Source organism: Arachis hypogaea, chromosome 8 (genome assembly GCF_003086295.3).
Source record: "Arachis hypogaea cultivar Tifrunner chromosome 8, arahy.Tifrunner.gnm2.J5K5, whole genome shotgun sequence".
Lineage (NCBI taxonomy): Eukaryota > Viridiplantae > Streptophyta > Magnoliopsida > Fabales > Fabaceae > Arachis > Arachis hypogaea.
The window spans coordinates 46,404,598-46,424,397 of NC_092043.1; the positions used below are offsets into that span (position 1 = coordinate 46,404,598).

The window sequence follows — 19,800 nt, forward strand, 5'->3', positions numbered from 1 at the left end:
TGATGAAGAGGAGGATGACGTCGAGCCGGATATGATTGACGATGACAGCATGATCAGGCCACCTCCACTCACGCTGGCTCCGCTGTGTCCCCACAACCATCCTCCTCTCAACCCTACGCCTGTCCGGCACGTCCTCAGGACGATCCATGTCAGGAACTCGCCCCGGACCCCGCTGTGAGGCCTCAACTGGAATCAGAACTGCTCTAGGATCCCCAACTGCGTCTCCGGAGACAAGAACCTCTTCCCATGCTGACTCCACCAATCAAGGAACGCATGCGACGGTCCGGGGTCGGCAACAACGTCGAACCTCAGCACACAGTCCTGACGAGAGTCCCAAAGGAGATGCCACTTCTGCAAAGTAGACGGGAACCATCGATCGCCGCCTCTCCCGTCCTTGGACATCAGAAAGTCAATGTTCAGGGCGGGATGCGGAGGGGGCTGTACCCCTCCAAACTGCGGAAGAACACGATCTATCTGATGCCACTCTATGACAGCAAAGTAGATCAGCGCGGTCACAGAGCGCCACAACGCCATATGCCGAGGCTCCAAAACCTCTGGATGCACAACCTGAAGTACGTCGGGGCTACTGTACGGCATCCATATAAACTGCAAAAGGAACTCACCCTTGTCAGGGCAACTGTAGGACACAACTAGAAAAGCTTGATTATAAAAGGACACTTGTTAACTAGCATACTCACCTCCCTGTCCTGTAACTGGTCTATCCTGAGCCTCCACATCTGCACTCTAGGACCCTTCTCGCTCCCGGAAGGGTTGTAACCTGACTATCTGCACCATACACATGTGTTACATCTACTGAAATATGTGTTCAGATTATGCAATAGAATATTAATGAATACGCAGTTATGTATATCAACTCCTCATATCCTGCAGGCCTAAACCGAGGAAAGTGCCAAAAGATCCAAGACTGAAGTAGCTGAAGCGGGCCCGCTAACTTGACGACATGTCTGTTCGCCACTCGGCACATGCACTGGTACAACCAAGCCAGTGCGGCAGAACCCCAGCTGTAGGTACCCAGCTCCTCCAGCCTCGCTACGTACGGAAGCCATCTGATGTGAATCCGGTTCCCTGACTTGTCCGCAAATAGTAGCGTGCCCAACAACATCATGATATACGCACGGGCATATCGGCGCACAGTGTCATCATCTGCATCCTCAGGGCACTCACCGAAAGTCTCCTGAAACCAGCTGCAGTTCACTGCGTACTTCTGAACCTGACTGGGAGGAGGTATAACTCCGAGCAACTCCTGGAACCAGACCCAGGATGGACGGCCACCCTCGATGTATATATGAAACTCTGACAAGCACCCGCTCACGTAACGGCCGTCCACTAGCAAACCCAGCTGGTATGCCACGTCCTGGAGTGTGATCGTGCACTCTCCGAACGGCATATGGAAGGTGTGCGTCTCGGGACGCCATCGCTCCACGAATGCACTGACAAGGGCTTCGTCTAGCCGGAACCATCGGTCGTTCAGCCTTGTAAGATGGTATAGACCTGCCATCTGCAAGTACGGAACGTATCTGTCATCAAGTCGCATGCCCTGCTGCCGCCGCATGCTCCTAATGCATCGCTGGGGCTGCGCACAAAATGAACCGCATAGTTAGAACCAGCATAAAAACCAACCACAACCGTAAGCAGCACGATAAATCATCAACAAACCATTCTGCTAAATAAAACCACATACCCTAAACCACTAACATAAACCGCTTGCATAAACCACTCGCAAAAACCGCTAACATAAACCACCAACATAAACCACCAACAGAAACCACTAACTTAAACCACTAACATAAACCACTAACATAAACCACAAACCTAAACCACTAGCATAAACCACTAACTTAAACCGCTAACTTAAACCACTAACATAAACCACCTACATAAACCACCAACATAAACCACCAACATAAACCACCAACAGAAACCACTAACTTAAACCACTAACATAAACCACTAACATAAACCACTACCCTAAACCACAAACCTAAACCACTAGCATAAACCACTAACTTAAACCGCTAACTTAAACCACTAACATAAACCACCTACATAAACCACTAACATAAACCACCATCTAACCCACATGCAAAACCACTAAGGCACAAATACCGCTAGAATAAAAAATAGTTCCGTACTAACCTCCTCGTTGATGACCCCGGCTATATGAGCGACTCCGTCCAAGCGATATAACCGTGTCGGATCGTCCCCCATGAGCAGAGTATTCCGTTCAAGTCTTCCTCGGAGAGAATCTGGGTCGTTTTCTCTGAGATTTTGTGGGGTATGGGGAGGAATAACAGTTCGAATGAGGGTGATTTGAACTCCTTATATAGCCGAATCACCCCTAATTCGAACCACCTTGGTTCGAATTATGAAGGAGCACGCCAAGTGTAATTCGAACCAGGTTGGTTCAAATTACATGGTTTGGTTTCGAATGAATAATTCGAGCTAGACCAGTTCGAATTACGTGCATGATGAGTTCGAACCACCTTGGTTCGAATTACGTTCAAACTTTCTCTCCCCTAATTCGAACCACTCTGGTTCGATTTACTAAGGTTTGTAGTTCGAACCACCTTGGTTCGAATTACATAAAGATAATGTTTGGCTTATTGCTGAAACAATTTTCGGTTTGGCGTATTTACGTTTCACACTTTTTGTCTTGGCTTATTATGGTTTTTTACCCTTAAAACATAACAATGAACATAGTTAAAACGTATTATAAAAAATTTAACGATTAAGTTTATTTTAATAAACATATAATTGCTTCTTACAAAATAAATGATGTTAAATTACTTTATCTATTTTGTACTTCGCTTGAAATTTAATTTAGAATTATAAAAGATTAAATTTAATAAAAGAGTATGAAATTATGTGTTCAAGTCTTTATGTAGGGGTGTTCAAATCCAAACTGATCCAAATTAAATCACTTATCCAATCTAATTCAAATCGAAAACCGATTAAAATCGCACTAATTCGGATTTAATTGGATTCTATTTTTTACAAACTGCTGGATCGGATCGGATTTTGGATCTATTTTTCATGACCGATCCAATCCAATCCAAACCACACAATATACTATAATATTATTATTTTATTATTATATTTACAATTATACTTATAACATGTTCAATTTGTTATACATTTTTATATTATTCAGTATTATTATTATTTAATAAATATTTTATGATCAAAATGTTATTTATTTATTTATTTTAACTAACCTATAATTTTATTTCTATTGTTATGTTATTGTTGGCTTTTAAAAATATTGTTGAGACTTGTTATGTTATTGTTGATTATTTAAATTTGATGTTAAGACTTGTTATATATATTTAATTCTTTTAATTTATAAAATCACAATTCCAATCCAATCCAAATCGCTTGAAATTGGATCCGATCTAATCGAATTTTTTTAAAAAGTCATCCAATCCAAACCGCACTGCAAACAAAATTAGTATTCGGATCAGATGAGTTTTTACCGATCCAAACCGCACTGCGAACACCCCTACTTTACGGGCCTATATGGACTAGTAAAAAAAATAATTAAAAAATTATATGTTTATATTGTAGATTTAGTTTACATGTGTCTTTAGACCATATAATAAATTTATTGTTCATGCATTGATCTATAATTTAGTCGGATCCAAAATAAATAAAACTCAATCTACATACATCATACAGAACGACACCTATCCGACTTAAGCTCATGGAGGTCGGCTATAACGGCATAAATGTGACCCTACTTATCTAAATAAGTAACTAACTCCTATTATCTTTCATATTCATCTAGAAAGGAGATTTTAACAAATTTTCTACTAAAAAAAGTAACCAACCCATTATCAAATGTGGGACTACTTAAAAAGTAGTTATTGACTCTACATCTACAGTTATAAATACTCTTACATTCTCAAATATATTTCGAACCTGCTTAAACCTTTGCTAATTTAAGCATCAGAGTTATTTGTAGGAACCACTCCCACCTTCTTATGATAAATTCGGACTGCGACACCTCACAATTCTAAAAAAGAGGTCGAAAATTGCTCTAAAAGAGTTTGAACCTCACATTGAGACTCAAATCCTATTTCTTAGTATATTAAAAAATGTTAAAAATTATCGATTAACATAGTTGGGGTGTATCATTCAAAATTTTAAATTAAAAATTTTATTATTCAAAATTTTAAATTAAGTGAACGGATTAATTGAGTGAATTAAACAAGTCAATTTATTTAAATCCGCTTTATTCATGGACCATAATTTTTTAGTTCAAAGCCATAATTTTTCTGCTTCGAAGTTGAAAAGTGCTGAACTCATTTGAAATTTGTCTATCATAAATGCATATTAATATTAATTTTTTACACAAGTCTCTTAAAATAATTGTATTGCTGTTGTGATTAATTTATTTTGTTGGTTCAAACAACTTAATAAATCTTTTTTCAATATTTTACATTAATTTAAATGTTACAATTTAATATACGCTTCATATTCTGACTCTAATAAATTTAAAATTTATATTATTATGATAAAAAATTATAATATAACATAATTGATAGCATCACTTATTATGATCCAAAAATAAGTGATGTCTAACAGCGTTTTGATTTAACATTTAAGTCATGAAACTCAGTCACAATATTTTAATAATAAAATAACGGTCCAGCCCATTCATGATAAACTCGCTCACAATATTTTAATAATATTCCACCAGCTTAGCTTTATTGTGGAAGCTGATAAACCATATTTTAATAAACCAGCTCTGACAAGCTGCTAAAAAAGATGATTAAACTGTTCCCCAACTACCAGCATAGATTCACATGTCACCTTCATATCTAACTTAAAAAAAAATATCTATATGCCTGTATGTATACATTTATACGCTATAATTGCCCATAAAACAATATATGTTCAAAAAAGTTGAGCCAACATCATGTGGGGAGGAGAAAATGAAATACTACTATATATCTTATCGTTTTTGTTTCACACTTATACATTGAAACGAAAACATGGGTTTTTTCTTCTTGGTTTCATGCATGAAATATTGAAATGAAAACATGTTAGAAGCATATTCTAGCTGTGCCATATAGAACTTGCCAAAATGCCATGCATATATATGTATGACTTTTTATTAATCACCGATTGTAATTATCATTAATCATGTATTGCCCCCGTCCCTTTTTTATCGTTATATTCTTTTCTTAAATTTTTATATGAAAACATGGGTTTTTTCTTCTTGGTTTCACCCATGAAATATTGAAATGAAGACATGTTAGAAGCATATTCTATTTCTAGCTATGTGCCATATAGAACTTGACAATGCTATGCATATATATGTATGACATTTTATTAATCACCCATTGTCATTATCATTAATAATGTATTTGCCCCATCCCTTCTTTATCGTTATGTTTTTTTTCTAAATTTTTTATATGAAAAAAAATAAATTAATTTTTTATAATTTATTTTAATTTATCATAAAATAAAATATAAAAACACTAAATGGATATTCTATTTATTAAGAGTTTATTACTAGCCAATAAATTACTACACACACAAAATGAGATTCTAACTCTTAATAGTTAACAGCTGTTTAAACACAAGAGTGAGATGATCACTCGACAAACTCAAATTGATTAAAACAAATACTAATTATTTTTAATATTTTAATATTTAAAATTCTGAGAATTTAATATTAATTATAACTTTTTAAAATATTTATAATAATAATTATTATATATATTTTATTTAATTTTTTTTTAAAAAGTCGGCGAGTATATATCCGTTTTCCTCTCTGTACCACAGATTTTTCGAATATATATGATGAGTAGGCATGATAGAAATTATAATACAGAATCCAATATTGATCAGGAAATAAAGGATGTGTAGTACTAACACTTCAATACTTGATTGCTTCAACCCGGATGCAAAATTCAACATGATTGATCGAAACACTGCAAATTATCATCCTAGTATTTGAAAGGATTATTTCCTTCAATATGCTTCACAATCCATGGTATATATCTCTCTCTCTATATTGTTGCTTATACATGCATGCAAATGCAATAATAATCAACTGATATATCTTTTATATATATGGATATAATGCAGGAATTTGATGATGAAACGAAGGCACAAATTCAAAAACTGAAGAAACAAGTTGTCAAAATGCTTATTGATGCCTCAAAACCCATTGAAGAAATAGTTGACTTGATTGATTTAATATGTCATTTGGGCATTCGATATCACTTTGAAAGCGAGATTGATGAAGTGCTGCAACAAATTCACAACAATTATACCAAAAATGAAGAAATAATAATTGTTGATGATAACCTTCGCTTACTTGCTTTGCTTTTTAGGTTATTAAGGCAACAAGGATATCACGTTTCACCAAGTATACACCTTATTCCTATTCTTTTTAGGTTATTTTTATATTTTGGCTTAAAATAATCTTAGTTTAATTTTTATATAATATAATACATAATATTAGGTTATTTTCATTTTAGTCATTATTAAAGTTTTTGCTTTTTGATTTTGTCTCTGTCCTTTCTTCTTCTTTTTTTCTTTTTTGGTTATTTATGCTTAGCAATATTAAAACATTAGCTTTCTTTCATTATAAATAAGGTCAAAGGAACCAATGAAAAAAGTCATCTTCAACTAATAAATTAAATAATTATTGGACCACAAGAAAATAAATCCACCCACTCATATTTGTTTAAATTAGTTTTTCATCCTCTTTACAGGGGTATTCATGGATAGATCGTATCCACAAATCTACAGTAAATATTTGCATCTGATCCAAAAATTATGGATACGATCTGATCCGCATCCTTTACGGATCGCATCGCGGATATCTGCTCTACATTTGCATATTTGATCCGCGAATCTGCAGATCCGCACAATAATAATTAAAAATAAATATATATATGTTTGATATTATATTTACTTGTTTGTATATTTTAGTTAGTAATTATTATTCATATATTATATTATTTTATTTTTGTTATTTAAAAAAAGTTTAATTAAAAATATTTTAGGAATAAATAAGTTTAAAAGTATGAAAGAAATATTTTTATTAAATCTTTTACATAGAAATATAATTAAAAAGAAAAGGCTCAATTATGCAGGTATATCGGATACCCGACCCGACCCGATCCGCACATTTGCAAATCGGATCAGATCCGACACTAAAAAATGCGGATATCATATCCGATGAAAATTATGCGGATCGAATTAAATTTTCAATCATATTCGATTCGATTCATGTACACCCCTATTTTTTTTACTCATTATTTCTTCTTTCTACCAAAATTACAATTTTACCAACTACCATCACTCCGATGATTATTAATTTTAGTTCTAAATTTTAAATCTTAAATTTTAAACCCTAATTTTTAAATATTATATTCTAAATCCAAAATGCTATAAGTTAAATTTATTTTATTTTCTTTCATTTTTAATTTTTTTATTTAAAATTTTAGATGTTTTTTGTTATTTTTAGTTTTATATGTTTTTTCTTAATGTTCATTTCCTTCGGATTATTAGTTGATTTTTAAATTAGTCGGCTAAATTAATGTTGACTTTCTAGATTTTTTTTGAGTGAATACCTCATCCGTCTCCTGACAATTATCTCGAAAAGACAACGAGGTTCCTAAAAAAAAAAAACACTCAATCCGATTCCTGATAATTTTTTTTGGGATTGATTAGCCCCTGTGCCAAAAAAAATTATTTTTTTGGCAGAGGAGCCTCGTTGTCCTTTCGAGGTAATTGTCAGGGGTCGGGTTGAGTTTTTTTTTTTTTTTGTTAGGAGCCGATTGGATTTTTTTTTTTGCCAGGAGCTTCGTTGTCTTTCGAGATAATTGTCAGGGGCTGATTTGGATTTTTCTCTTTTTTTTTTTATCATTTTGATTGTTGTATGGAACAATATCTAGATGTGTTCAACAAATACAAGGATGAGAATGGAAACTTTAGTGAACAACTTGTGAAGGATGTGGAGGGATTGCTAGAATTGTATGAAGCATCTCATCTTAGAATTCATGGAGAAGAAATATTAGATGAAGCTTATGTATTCACTTCCACTCAACTTAAATCCATTGCCACCCAATTGAAGCCTTCTCTTGCAGCACAAGTCAACTATAGTTTAAGGCAATCTTTACACCGAGGTTTGCCAAGATTGGAGGCACAGCGTTTTATTTCAATATATGAAGAAGATCCAACCCATAATCACACTCTACTCACTCTTGCAAAATTAGATTTTAATTTCCTACAAAACTTGCATCGAAAAGAAGTTGGCAACATTACCAAGTAAGCTCTTTAATTTAATAACAAAACCATCCTACTGGGTTAAATAAGTTCTCCCATCAAAATAGTCATCTTGGTTAAATGTTTTATACTGTTCTACAAAAGTTCAAAAATCAAAATGTTTAGTTTAGATATATATGAGTGTTAGTTTATTTTATTTTTGTTAATTGTTTATAGTATAAGTTAATTGCTTATATATTTTATAAAAATGTTTAGGAGACAATAGAAAATAAGTTTGAAGTGATCTCATTTTATATTTTTTTATTCTTTAATTATCAATGAAATAATCAAGTAATAATAGATATAATAATTGTGTAATTATAGATGTTACATGTATAAAATTATAGATGTTGGATTAAATAAGATAATTTTGAGTTGTTGTCTTCTTAATGTTGCTGAAAGTAAACTTATTTATTTAACTAACCACACCATAATTATAACTTTGCTATATTGTTTTCCAAGAATGTTCATGTTCTTGTGTTTATTTTTGTCCTTTAATTTTAGGTGGTGGAGGGAGCTTGATGTTGCTGCAAATTTTCCATATGCTCGAGATAGAATTGTGGAATGTTGTAACTGGAGTATGGCGGTTTATTTTGAGCCCCAATATTCTCAAGCTAGAAAAATACTGACAAAACTGATCGCTCTTGTGTCAATTATTGATGATACATACGATGCGTATGGAACTATAGATGAACTAAAACTTTTCACTGAAGCAATTGAAAGGTTAGTAAGAAATAAACTATTGTTACGGCCCAGCCCAAGGTCCACACGGGTCAACCCGACCCAAGCTCTACCCGACCCGGACGCCCGCATTCCAATCGACCCGGACACGCGTCCTGTACGACCCCCACACGGCTGCAGGGCAGCGCCCTTGGGATCATGGGCCTAACCTCACACGGGGCCCACCACTGACATGTATATAAGGGGAAGAATGGCTCTTCCCCCGAGGTACGTCACATATTCCAGCCCTATTATCTACTCGCCTGCACATTACTGACTCAAGCGTCGGAGTGTCTTTGCAGGTAGCACCCCCCCCACGTCCATTCTCCAGCACAAGTGCTCGCTAGCTCGGTAAACTCACAACCAGTGCGACCTAGGCTCAGACATCCTCACCTACCCATCTTGACATCTTCCGTCCACCCGATCCGTTCGGAACCCGACGAACGAACATTGGCGCCGTCTGTGGGGACTTTCTTTGCCTGAATGGAAGTCGCGCCAGGTCCCGGCGACCGAGCTCGAGCAGCCGGAGCGGAAGGGGCAGCCTCCGTCGCCTCGCAAAGGGGAGGCCGGAGATCCCCCCGACGACACACGACAACCCGACCATTCGGAGGAACGGGCGGCGATAGCGCCATAATAATGCAGGAGCTACGCCACAGAGTCCAGAACCTAGAACGACAGCTAGCCGACCGGGAGAGGGATGGATGGTCTACCGATCCAAGCTACACCCCGTCCCCCGGGGGCGAGGAAGAAGAGAGCTCTCACCGAAGCCGCTCACGGCGCATATCTGCATCCCGGACGGAAGCAGAGGGCACGCAAGAGGAGTCACCCATTCCGAGAAGACGAAATGACACAGTCATCTACTCTCGTGGCAGACAATCTCGACGAACGGCAAGAGGACGTGAGGACGGAGAAGGGAAATCCGAGAGAACACGACAACCTGTGATAATGGGTGTCACGCCGTTCCACCGATCTATCCTCGAGGTCCGGTTGCCGAAACACTTCGACAAACCAACGGACATGAGGTATGACGGAACCCAAGACCCTCTAGAACATCTCACGGCCTTCGAGGCTAGGATGAACCTGGAGGGAGTAGGCGACGAGGTAAGGTGCCGCGCCTTCCCGGTAACCTTAGCAGGACCAGCGATCAGATGGTTTAATGGCCTCCCTCAAGGTTCCATCTATAGCTTCTCAGACATCAGCCGCGCGTTTCTGGCTCAATTTACAACGCGAATAGCAAAGGCCAAGCATCCTATCAACCTCCTCGGGGTAACCCAGAGACAAGGAGAGCCGACCAGGAGGTACTTAGATCGGTTCAACGACGAATGCTTGGAAATCGACGGCTTGATCGACTCGGTGGCCAGTCTCTGCCTGACGAACGGCCTCCTCAACGAGAACTTCCGGAAACACCTTACCACGAAGCCGGTTTGGACGATGCATGAAATCCAAACGGTGGCCAAAGAGTACATAAACAACGAGGAAGTCAGCCGAGTCGTGGCAGCCAATAAGCGGCAGTCCGGTTACGGTCAGACTCGGCAGTCCGGTGGCGACGGGGAGAGAGCAAAAGAAAAGGTTAGGGAGGAGGCATCGAACAAAGCTCCTAGGCCGTTCCCTCGAGTCGGGAAGTTCACTAACTACACTCCACTCACCCTCCCCATTGTAGAAGTCTATCAACAAATAGCTGAGAAGGGAATTCTTCCGAAGCCCCGACCACTCAAGGACCGCACAGGTGGAAACAAGAACCTTTATTGTGACTACCATAAGGGATATGGCCACCAAACACAGGACTGCTTCGACCTAAAGGATGCATTAGAACAGGCGATAAGGGAAGGAAAGCTAGCAGCGTTCTCCCATCTCATCAGGGAGCCGAGAAGGCGTTATCGCGATCAGGATGAGGAAGGCAAGACACGCTCGACCAAACGGCGACAGGAGCCCGAAGACAGAGACCACGGCCTCACTGTGATAAACGTGGTAACGGCAAAAAACACTGCACCAAAGTCCCGGTCGGCACACAAGAAAGACGCCAAGGTTCTGGCGATCTCATCCACACCAGTGCACAGCACCAAAAAACCCCCATCCATTTCTTTCGGCCCAGAAGACCAATGGTTCGGCGATGCCCCGGAAAACCCTCCCATGGTCATAACGGCCAGAGTGGGAACCGGCCTCGTCAAACGGATCCTTGTCGACACAGGAGCTGATTCAAACATCATGTTTCGCAACGTGTTCGACGCACTGGGGCTAAAGGATGCCGACTTGACGACCCACCAACACGGGGTCATCGGGTTAGGCGACCACTTCATCAAACCAGACGGAGTTATTTCCCTACCGATCTCGGTAGGACAAATGCAAGGCCGAAGATCGGCGATGGCCGAATTCGTAATCCTTCGAGACTCCACAGCCTACAACATCATCTTGGGAAGAAAAACAATCAACGATTTTGAAGCCATAATCAACACCAGGTTGTTAGTTATGAAGTTTGTCACCGATGATGGATCCATAGGGACCATAAGGGGAGACCTCGAGACGGCGGTCGCTTGTGACAATGCCAGCCTTTCCCTCAGAAAGAAGTCCAAGGAAGCATCTGGCGCATTTCTAGCCGACCTTGATGCCAGAGTAGAGGACAAGCCGAGGCCGGAACCAGAAGGGGACCTGGAGAAATTTAGCATCGGGGACGAAGGGGAAAAGTTCACATTCGTTAACAAGAACCTCCCACATGACCTGAAGGAGCCTTTAATTGAAATGATAAGGGCGAACAGAGACCTGTTCGCATGGACGCCAGCTGACATGCCGGGCATAGATCCACAAATCATCTCACATCACCTAGCCGTCAAGCCGGAAGCACGCCCAGTGGCTCAACGAAGGAGAAAGATGTCGGCAGAAAGAGCAGAGGAGGTAGCCAAGCAAACGGCCGGCCTCCTAGAAGCAGGCTTCATACGGGAAGTGGACTACTCGACGTGGCTGTCAAATGTGGTATTGGTGAAAAAACACAATGGCAGGTGGAGAATGTGCGTGGACTACTCTGACCTTAACAAAGCATGCCCCAAAGATTGCTTCCCCCTCCCCAACATAGATGCACTCGTCGACGCTGCGGCGGGGTACCGGTATCTGAGTTTCATGGATGCCTACTCTGGTTACAATCAGATACCGATGCACCGACCAGACGAGGACAAAACGGCGTTCATAACGCCAGGAGGAACATTCTGCTATAAGGTAATGCCATTTGGCTTGAAAAATGCAGGGGCAACGTATCAAAGGCTGATGAACAGGATATTCCACAACCTCATAGGGAAAACGGTCGAAGTTTACGTGGACGACATCCTGGCAAAGACAACACGACCTGACGACCTCCTAAACGACCTGGCAAGCGTATTTGCGTCCCTCCGTCAACATGGCATGAGGCTGAACCCCCTCAAGTGCGCCTTCGCCATGGAAGCCGGCAAGTTCCTGGGATTCATGATAACTCAAAGAGGGGTAGAAGCTAACCCGGAGAAGTGCCAGGCAATACTTCAGATGAAGAGCCCGGGATGTATCAAGGACGTCCAGAGGTTGGCAGGAAGGTTGACATCACTTTCTCGGTTTCTCGGAGCCTCGGCGGCAAAGGCCCTGCCGTTTTTTAACCTCATGAAGAAAGGGATGGCGTTCGAATGGACACCAGCGTGCGAAGAAGCCTTTCGACACTTCAAGGAAATCCTGGCGGCACCCCCCGTTCTCGGGAAGCCAAGGGACGGGGAACCACTATACCTGTATCTCGCCATAACAAGCGAAGCCCTGGCCGCAGTGCTAGTACGGGAGGACGGGAAAACCCAACAGCCAGTCTACTTCATAAGCAGGGCTCTGCAAGGAGCAGAATTAAGATATAGCAAGTTGGAAAAGCTAGCCCTAGCGCTCCTAACTTCCTCGAGAAGGTTGAAGCAGTACTTCCAGAGTCACCAAGTGGTCGTCAGGACAGACCAAGGGATTCGGCAAGTTCTCCAAAAACCCGACCTGGCGGGAAGAATGATGACTTGGTCCATCGAACTCTCTCAATATGACATACGATACGAGCCCCGGCAAGCCATCAAGGCGCAGGCCATGGCGGATTTTTTGGTTGAAGTAACAGGAGGTCCAGGCGAAGACATAGGCACACGGTGGAAGCTCCATGTGGACGGAGCCTCCAACCAGACCTACGGAGGAGCCGGGATCATCCTAGAAAGTCCAAACGGGGTCGTATACGAACAGTCGGTCAGATTCGAGTTTCCCATCTCGAACAATCAAGCAGAATATGAAGCCCTCATTGGAGGCTTGACCCTAGCAACAGAGGTCGGCGCAAAAAGGCTGGAAGTATGCAGCGATTCCCAAGTCGTCACTTCCCAAGTAAACGGCAGCTACCAAGCCAAGGACCCCTTGTTGCAGAAGTACTTGGAAAAGGTCAAAAGCTTGAGCCAAAAGTTAGACGAGGTCACGGTCCAGCATGTACCCAGGGAAAGGAACACACGAGCAGACCTTCTATCAAAATTAGCCAGCACGAAGCCAGGGGAGGGAAACCGGTCTCTCATCCAAGGCATGACAAGGGAACCTGCAATTACACTACACATAACAACCCTAAGTTCTTCATGGCTAGACCCCATCACCAACTACCTAGAACACGGCCAAGTCCCTGGTGACGAAAAGGATGCGTTGAAATTAAGGAGAGAAGCGGCCAAATACGCTGTCATCCAAGGACAGCTGTTCAGAAAGGGGCTCAGCCAACCCCTACTGAAGTGCCTACACCCCGACCAAACGGACTACGTCCTCAAGGAAGTCCACGAGGGCTGCTGTGGGCACCACATCGGAGGAAAAGCCCTAGCAAGGAAGTTGATCCGAGCTGGGTACTACTGGCCGTCGATGATGGCAGATTCCAAAGAGTTTGTCAAAAAATGCATAAAGTGCCAACAGAACGCCAACTTTGCCAAGGCACCGGCAAACGAGTTGAGCTTGCTGACGACTTCCCGGCCGTTCGCTCAGTGGGGAATCGACCTCTTAGGGCCCTTCCCTGTCGGCCCTGGGCAGGTCAAATATCTCATAGTGGCAATTGATTACTATACCAAATGGATAGAAGCCGAACCATTGGCTAGCATATCCTCAGCCAATTGTAGAAAATTCATGTGGAGGCAGGTGATAACACGGTTCGGGATACCAGAAGCCGTCATCTCGGACAACGGCACACAATTTGCTGACAAAAAGTTCACAGAATTCCTCAACGGCCTAGGTATAAGGCAAAGGTTCTCTTCGGTAGAACACCCTCGGACGAACGGACAAGTGGAGTCCGCCAACAAAGTTATCCTTTCAGGGCTAAAGAAGAGGTTGGACAACAAAAAGGGTGCTTGGGCCGACGAGCTGGCATCGGTCCTCTGGTCTTATCGAACAACCGAGCAATCCTCCACCAAGGAAACCCCTTTCCGACTAACATACGGGGTGGATGCAGTAATACCCGTGGAGATCGGTGAACCGAGCCCGCGATTGCTTTTGAAAGGAGTAGAGGAAACTGTAGAAAAGGACCTGATAGATGAAGCCCGAGAAATGGCCCATTTGACGGAAACAGCGCTAAAACAAAGAATAGCTCTGCGCTATAACACCAAAGTGCTCAAGAGGGACTTTGAGCCTGACGACCTCGTTCTGAGACGGAACGATATCGGCCTGCCGACCCCCGGAGAAGGCAAGCTAGCGGCAAACTGGGAAGGCCCTTACAGAGTAAAGAAGGTGATGGGAAAAGGAGCCTTTAAGTTAGAAAGGCTCGATGGCAAGGAGGTCCCGAGAACATGGAATGCGGACAACCTAAGAAGATTCTACTCCTAGGAGAAGGCCCGACTAACCGACCAGGCCAGCTAAGTGGTCATCTCGCAAATTTATCTTTTGAAACTTCTCATAGCGACTTATCTGTCCTTTACACAGTTACCGAATAACATATACTTGTGCAAATTTTCTCTCCTATTTTGTCACTTAATTTTCCAGATAAACCACCGCGTCCAACGACGGCGTACGTCCCTGGGACTGATCACCCCGGGAACCCGTCAATCACAATCATAACGACAACGCAAAAGGCCATGAGCCATTAATATAAGCGAAGACGATAAACCAAAAAACGGTTAAAAGAAACGGCAACACGAGCAAACGATAAAACGGTCGTTGATAAAAAGCCAACATAAAACGGCTAAACACCAAAAGCGTTAAATTGTTCGCAAGCCAAAAACGGCTAAAACTAAAATAGTTTACAAGTCATAACAAAGCGGCTGCACAAAAAGCTGTAAACACAAATTCACTTCTTAGGGACGTCGACGACCTTGCCATCAAGAATAACCTTGCGGACCCCGATTGCCGACGTGTCGAACTCAGGAGCAACAATTTTAATTTGAGCTTTGAGGGCTTCCTCAGTGCCCAAGATCGCAGCCTTGCCCTGCTTAACGACATCTTTATACTTCGCCTTCCACGTCGCCAGCTCGGCCTCCGCAGCCTGTTTCTCTTTTTCAATCTCGGCCACACGCTTTTGCGCCGCACCGACCTGCTTCTCCAAAGCCATTTCACGCTCCGCCAAACGTTCAACCGTCGCGACCGACTCTTTCTGTTTCTTCTCAGCAGCTGTTGCCTTCTGTTCGGCGGTGGTAGCTTTCTGCTCGGCAGCGGTGGCTTTCTTCTCGGCAGCATCCAGTTTTTCTGAAGATTGAGTCAATTGCTCCCGGAGAGTTTCAACTTCACTTTTTAGTTCGTTATTTGCTTTCCCAGCAGTCTCCAACCTTCGGCGGAGGGACTCCATCCCGGTTAGCTCAAACTCGGCCTTCCGGGCTATCACGGCACCACGCAAAAGGGTACGATACATCCACCTCGCCTGCGCGGCAAGGGAAGACTCATGGAAGTACTCCTCGGTACCGGGGATCAGCTGGGAATCTATGAAGTCGCCTGCATCAAAGTTCCTCTCCATAACAGTAAGGGCTCCCTCAGAGCTAGACGACGCCGTGGAAGTTTTCTTTCTTTTTCTTGGGTTGGGGACCTCTTCCACCTCAACGTCCGGGCCAAGAACAGAACCATCAGTTCCTACCACCTCGTGGACAGGGGAGGCATGGACGACCTTACCGCTCTCGACCGCGGCACCTTGAGTCGAGGTACCAATCCCGTCGGTCGCAGCCTTCTGCTCGGGAACGTCTTTAGCCTCCGGAGCATCGGGTCCCTCGGTGGCCGGTTGCTCGTCACTCTCCTCATCGTCGCCACCACCAAGAAAAGTTTGGAACAAGTCGGGAAGACCCGTCACCGAAGCAGACATATCCACTGCAGGAAAAAAAGGAAGGTCGGTTAGTCGTCACATAATATCAACAAGAAGGAAAAAGACAAAGGGAAAAGTAAAAAGCTTCTCACAAATATAGTTACGGCCGGACTCCCGGTCACCCATAAGGAGATGGGGATTTACCGGGTTCTTCCCAAAAACTGCGTTTAGCACCTCGGCAATTTGCTGATCTACTGCCGACATGTTTTTATAAACTACCTTAATAAAACTATTGGCTCCTGCCCCGAAGCTCCAATAAGTCGGGATGAGCCGAACCCCCTCCAGAGATAACCAAAAGGGGTGACGACCTTTGGCCGGGCGGACCTTAAAATACTTGTCCTTAAACCCATGGTAATAATCTTCGAACAAGCCGAAAATCTTCCGACCCTGAGCAGCCGGGAAGGACATGAACCCTTTCCTATGTTTCCCCTCCTTGGAAGGGTTTGTGAGGGTGAAGAAAAAGAGGAAGACATCTACGGACACCGGCAGATCGAGATACTCACAAACCATCTCAAAACAGCGGATCGAAGCCCAACTGTTCGGATGCAACTGCGACGGTGACACAGAGATTCGGTTTAAAAGCGCCATTTGAAAGGCTGAAAACGGAATGCGAACTCCGACTTGAGTGAACATGGCCTTGTAGAACCAAATCCAGTCGGCGACCTGGCTGGGTCGGAAGTTGATTTCATACAAACGCTCGTGAGGAGCCGGGACGAAAACGTCGTAATTGGCCTCCTCGTCGGTCCCGCCACACAGATACCCGGCTTGTCGGAACTCGGTGAGCTCCTCTTCGCCCATTTGATTGGGTGACTCCCTTATATCAGAGACAACCCAAGCATATTGGTCATACGCCGCGGGGTTAACGGATGCCCGGGAGACCGTGCGAGCCATACCTACATGGGGGTACCATCCAGTTAGTCTAAGAGATCGGTTGCTCAAGCCGAACACACACACCACCCTCACGACTTCCCGACTAAGGCCAAACAAGACTAAATGGCTAAAAAAGCGAGAGAAAGCCTACCATGGAATGGTACTTTTCCCCCCTAACACGTCTACTCGTGACTAAAAAGCTACACAGTAACATCAAAAACAACCAAATAACAAGCATACAGAAATAATGCATAAAGGGAGATTGATTTGATAATTACCTAAATTGATGGAAAGGAGATGGAGTTGCAAGTCTGGGAAAGTGCAGGATAGATGAACGAAGGTACCACAACAATGCTCTGAAATATTGCAACATGGAAGAAGAAGAAGAATGGAAAGTGTGAAAAGAGAAAGAAGCACAAAACCGACTGTTTAAAAACTGCCCCCCCCCCAAAGCGCGAAAACACCTGGGGGCAGAATAGTCTTTTCAGACGGGGTTTTTCCACCCCATTATGAGCATTCAATGCTCGGCACGAGAAACGGAGCGACGAAACGGTTGCCTATGCAGACCAAGGGACACGCGCGTTGGGGGCGCATCCTCCCCACGAGCGGCCGACCAGACGACATGAGAGACTGCACGCCATTGGTAGCTTCCACGACTACCATTGGCGCGTGGGGGCACTGTTACGGCCCAGCCCAAGGTCCACACGGGTCAACCCGACCCAAGCTCTACCCGACCCGGACGCCCGCATTCCAACCGACCCGGACACGCGTCCTGTACGACCCCCACACGGCTGCAGGGCAGCGCCCTTGGGATCATGGGCCTAACCTCACACGGGGCCCACCACTGACATGTATATAAGGGGAAGAATGGCTCTTCCCCCGAGGTACGTCACATATTCCAGCCCTATTATCTACTCGCCTGCACATTACTGACTCAAGCGTCGGAGTGTCTTTGCAGGTAGCACCCCCCCCCCACGTCCATTCTCCAGCACAAGTGCTCGCTAGCTCGGTAAACTCACAACCAGTGCGACCTAGGCTCAGACATCCTCACCTACCCATCTTGACATCTTCCGTCCACCCGATCCGTTCGGAACCCGACGAACGAACAACTATTTATGAATTAATATCATGTAACTTTTTTGACATTTTATTTTTTACTAGTATTAACATTCATAAGAGGGAAAAAAAAGACAAAGTGAGGAGAATGGGACACATAAATAAATAAATAATTCTTTCTGCTGGAATTATACTGGAATTTTTTATTTAAATAAATTAAATAAAAATAATAATTACTGAATTCAATAATTTTAAAAGTTATTACTGAAATCCGTCAAAAATTTTTTATCTCGTTTACAGTACGTATCTCGTTTACAGTGTAAACGAGAATAAGATACGTAGACGTGACATCAGTATATCTCGTTTACACTCAGCAGCTATAAAAGTATGTATAATTTTTGGCATTCTCCATATTCATTTCATATATTCTCCTGTCTCGTTTTTCCCACAAAAAGAAGGCAACAATGGCCAGTAATAGCGTATAGATAGTTATGTGTGTTTATCCCAATTGTCGTATGAGAAATGGCGACAATAGGGTGATATTTGAGTGTGAGAATCTGATTCTGTTGCGCACGTAGCGTGTGAGTTCGTTGTCTGAGTTGAAGAGTTTGCTATTGAGCAACCTTGGTGGCACAGAAACGAAGGAGGTCGGAAGGGTGGGGTATAGGTTGCTGGCACCCTTGGGTAATGGAGTTTTCCGGTTTCAACTATTTTGGCTTCTAGGCGACGAGCATGTGCGACTCATGTTCGGCATCCATGGGAGAATTATGGCGAAACAAGTGATGGAGCTTTCTACCGATGATGGAGATGTTATGGTGGTCGTTCTGTACACTCGACCTATGTACAGGACGATCAACCTCTAGCACCACTACTCATTCATGTCGCCATTCTAATGGAGGACATGGAGGTAGGTGAGGAAGACTCTAACGAAGAGTACGTTGCCGATAGTATCGATAATGATTCTTCTGAAGGGAGTGATGACGAGGAGTTTGTACCAAAGATGCCCACCGAGACAGCTGTGCGCTATGTTCTGCCTTGCCCCAACCCAATTCCGGCGCTATCAGATGTACCAAGTCACTATAATACATTGGATCTGGACGCCATGCATGAGAGAACATTGTTTTCCAACATGGAAGAGGAGGATTACAACTTAAACAGTGGGGTAGAGTTTCGGGTCGGCCACAGATTCAAATGCCGAGATGCAGTAGTGATGCAAGGTGTGAAGAACTACAATATTCTCAGGAGTGCTGAGTTCCAAGTGATCGAATTGGACCGATTAAAGTACCATGTGCAATGCTGTCAAGCTGCAAATGGCTATCCTGGAGTCTCCGTGTTCCCCTTCGACAGAACCTCGGATACTGGTGAGTTCAAGTTTAATTGAGGCGTACTTACTCATTTATGGTTGCCATATATTAAGTAGTTTTGAATCATGACGCCTAAACATGACTCTCTTATTTCGTCAGGGAGGTCCGTAGGGTTGGTGGAGCGCACATTTGTTTAGTACCTACCATGTCCCAAGACCATTGACAGTTGGATAAGAGTTTCATCTGCAAGGTCATCTTGCCGTTGATACAGTC

At 43.0% G+C, this 19,800-nt stretch overlaps 3 protein-coding genes across 3 annotated transcripts; 2 read left to right on the forward strand and 1 right to left on the reverse strand.

Annotated features, from left to right (window-relative positions):
• Window positions 1-192: 192 nt before the first annotated feature.
• LOC140174750 (serine/threonine-protein phosphatase 7 long form homolog) lies at window positions 193-2,229 on the reverse strand. Its single transcript, XM_072200261.1, has 4 exons — window positions 2,158-2,229; window positions 1,457-1,519; window positions 858-1,375; window positions 193-637 (listed from the first exon to the last, which is right to left on the reverse strand). The coding sequence occupies exons 1-4, from the start codon at window positions 2,227-2,229 to the stop codon at window positions 193-195; spliced, it is 1,098 nt and encodes a 365-aa protein (XP_072056362.1).
• A 3,552-nt stretch (window positions 2,230-5,781) lies between these two features.
• Window positions 5,782-11,235, forward strand: LOC112705430 ((-)-germacrene D synthase). The gene is made up of 4 exons (XM_072201523.1): window positions 5,782-6,022; window positions 6,118-6,400; window positions 7,938-8,310; window positions 8,812-11,235. Exons 1-4 carry the CDS (start codon window positions 6,020-6,022, stop codon window positions 9,194-9,196), a joined length of 1,044 nt encoding a protein of 347 aa, XP_072057624.1. The 5' UTR covers window positions 5,782-6,019; the 3' UTR covers window positions 9,197-11,235.
• Window positions 9,511-14,838, forward strand: LOC140174751 (uncharacterized). The gene is made up of 2 exons (XM_072200262.1): window positions 9,511-12,020; window positions 12,291-14,838. The coding sequence occupies exons 1-2, from the start codon at window positions 9,511-9,513 to the stop codon at window positions 14,836-14,838; spliced, it is 5,058 nt and encodes a 1,685-aa protein (XP_072056363.1).
• The last annotated feature ends 4,962 nt before the right edge of the window (window positions 14,839-19,800 follow it).

Coding starts and splice junctions, on each gene's coding strand:
- LOC140174750 (XM_072200261.1), bottom strand. CDS start 2,229: ATGGGGGACGATCCGACACGGTTATATCGCTTGGACGGAGTCGCTCAT. Junction 1,376..1,456: donor TCCGGCTAGACGAAGCCCTT/GTCAGTGCATTC, acceptor ATCACACTCCAG/GACGTGGCATACCAGCTGGG. Junction 638..857: donor GAGTTGATATACATAACTGC/GTATTCATTAAT, acceptor TGTGTCCTACAG/TTGCCCTGACAAGGGTGAGT.
- LOC112705430 (XM_072201523.1), top strand. Junction 6,401..7,937: donor AGGATATCACGTTTCACCAA/GTATACACCTTA, acceptor AACAATATCTAG/ATGTGTTCAACAAATACAAG. Junction 8,311..8,811: donor GAAGTTGGCAACATTACCAA/GTAAGCTCTTTA, acceptor CTTTAATTTTAG/GTGGTGGAGGGAGCTTGATG.
- LOC140174751 (XM_072200262.1), top strand. CDS start 9,511: ATGGAAGTCGCGCCAGGTCCCGGCGACCGAGCTCGAGCAGCCGGAGCG. Junction 12,021..12,290: donor GTGAAAAAACACAATGGCAG/GTGGAGAATGTG, acceptor GCTGATGAACAG/GATATTCCACAACCTCATAG.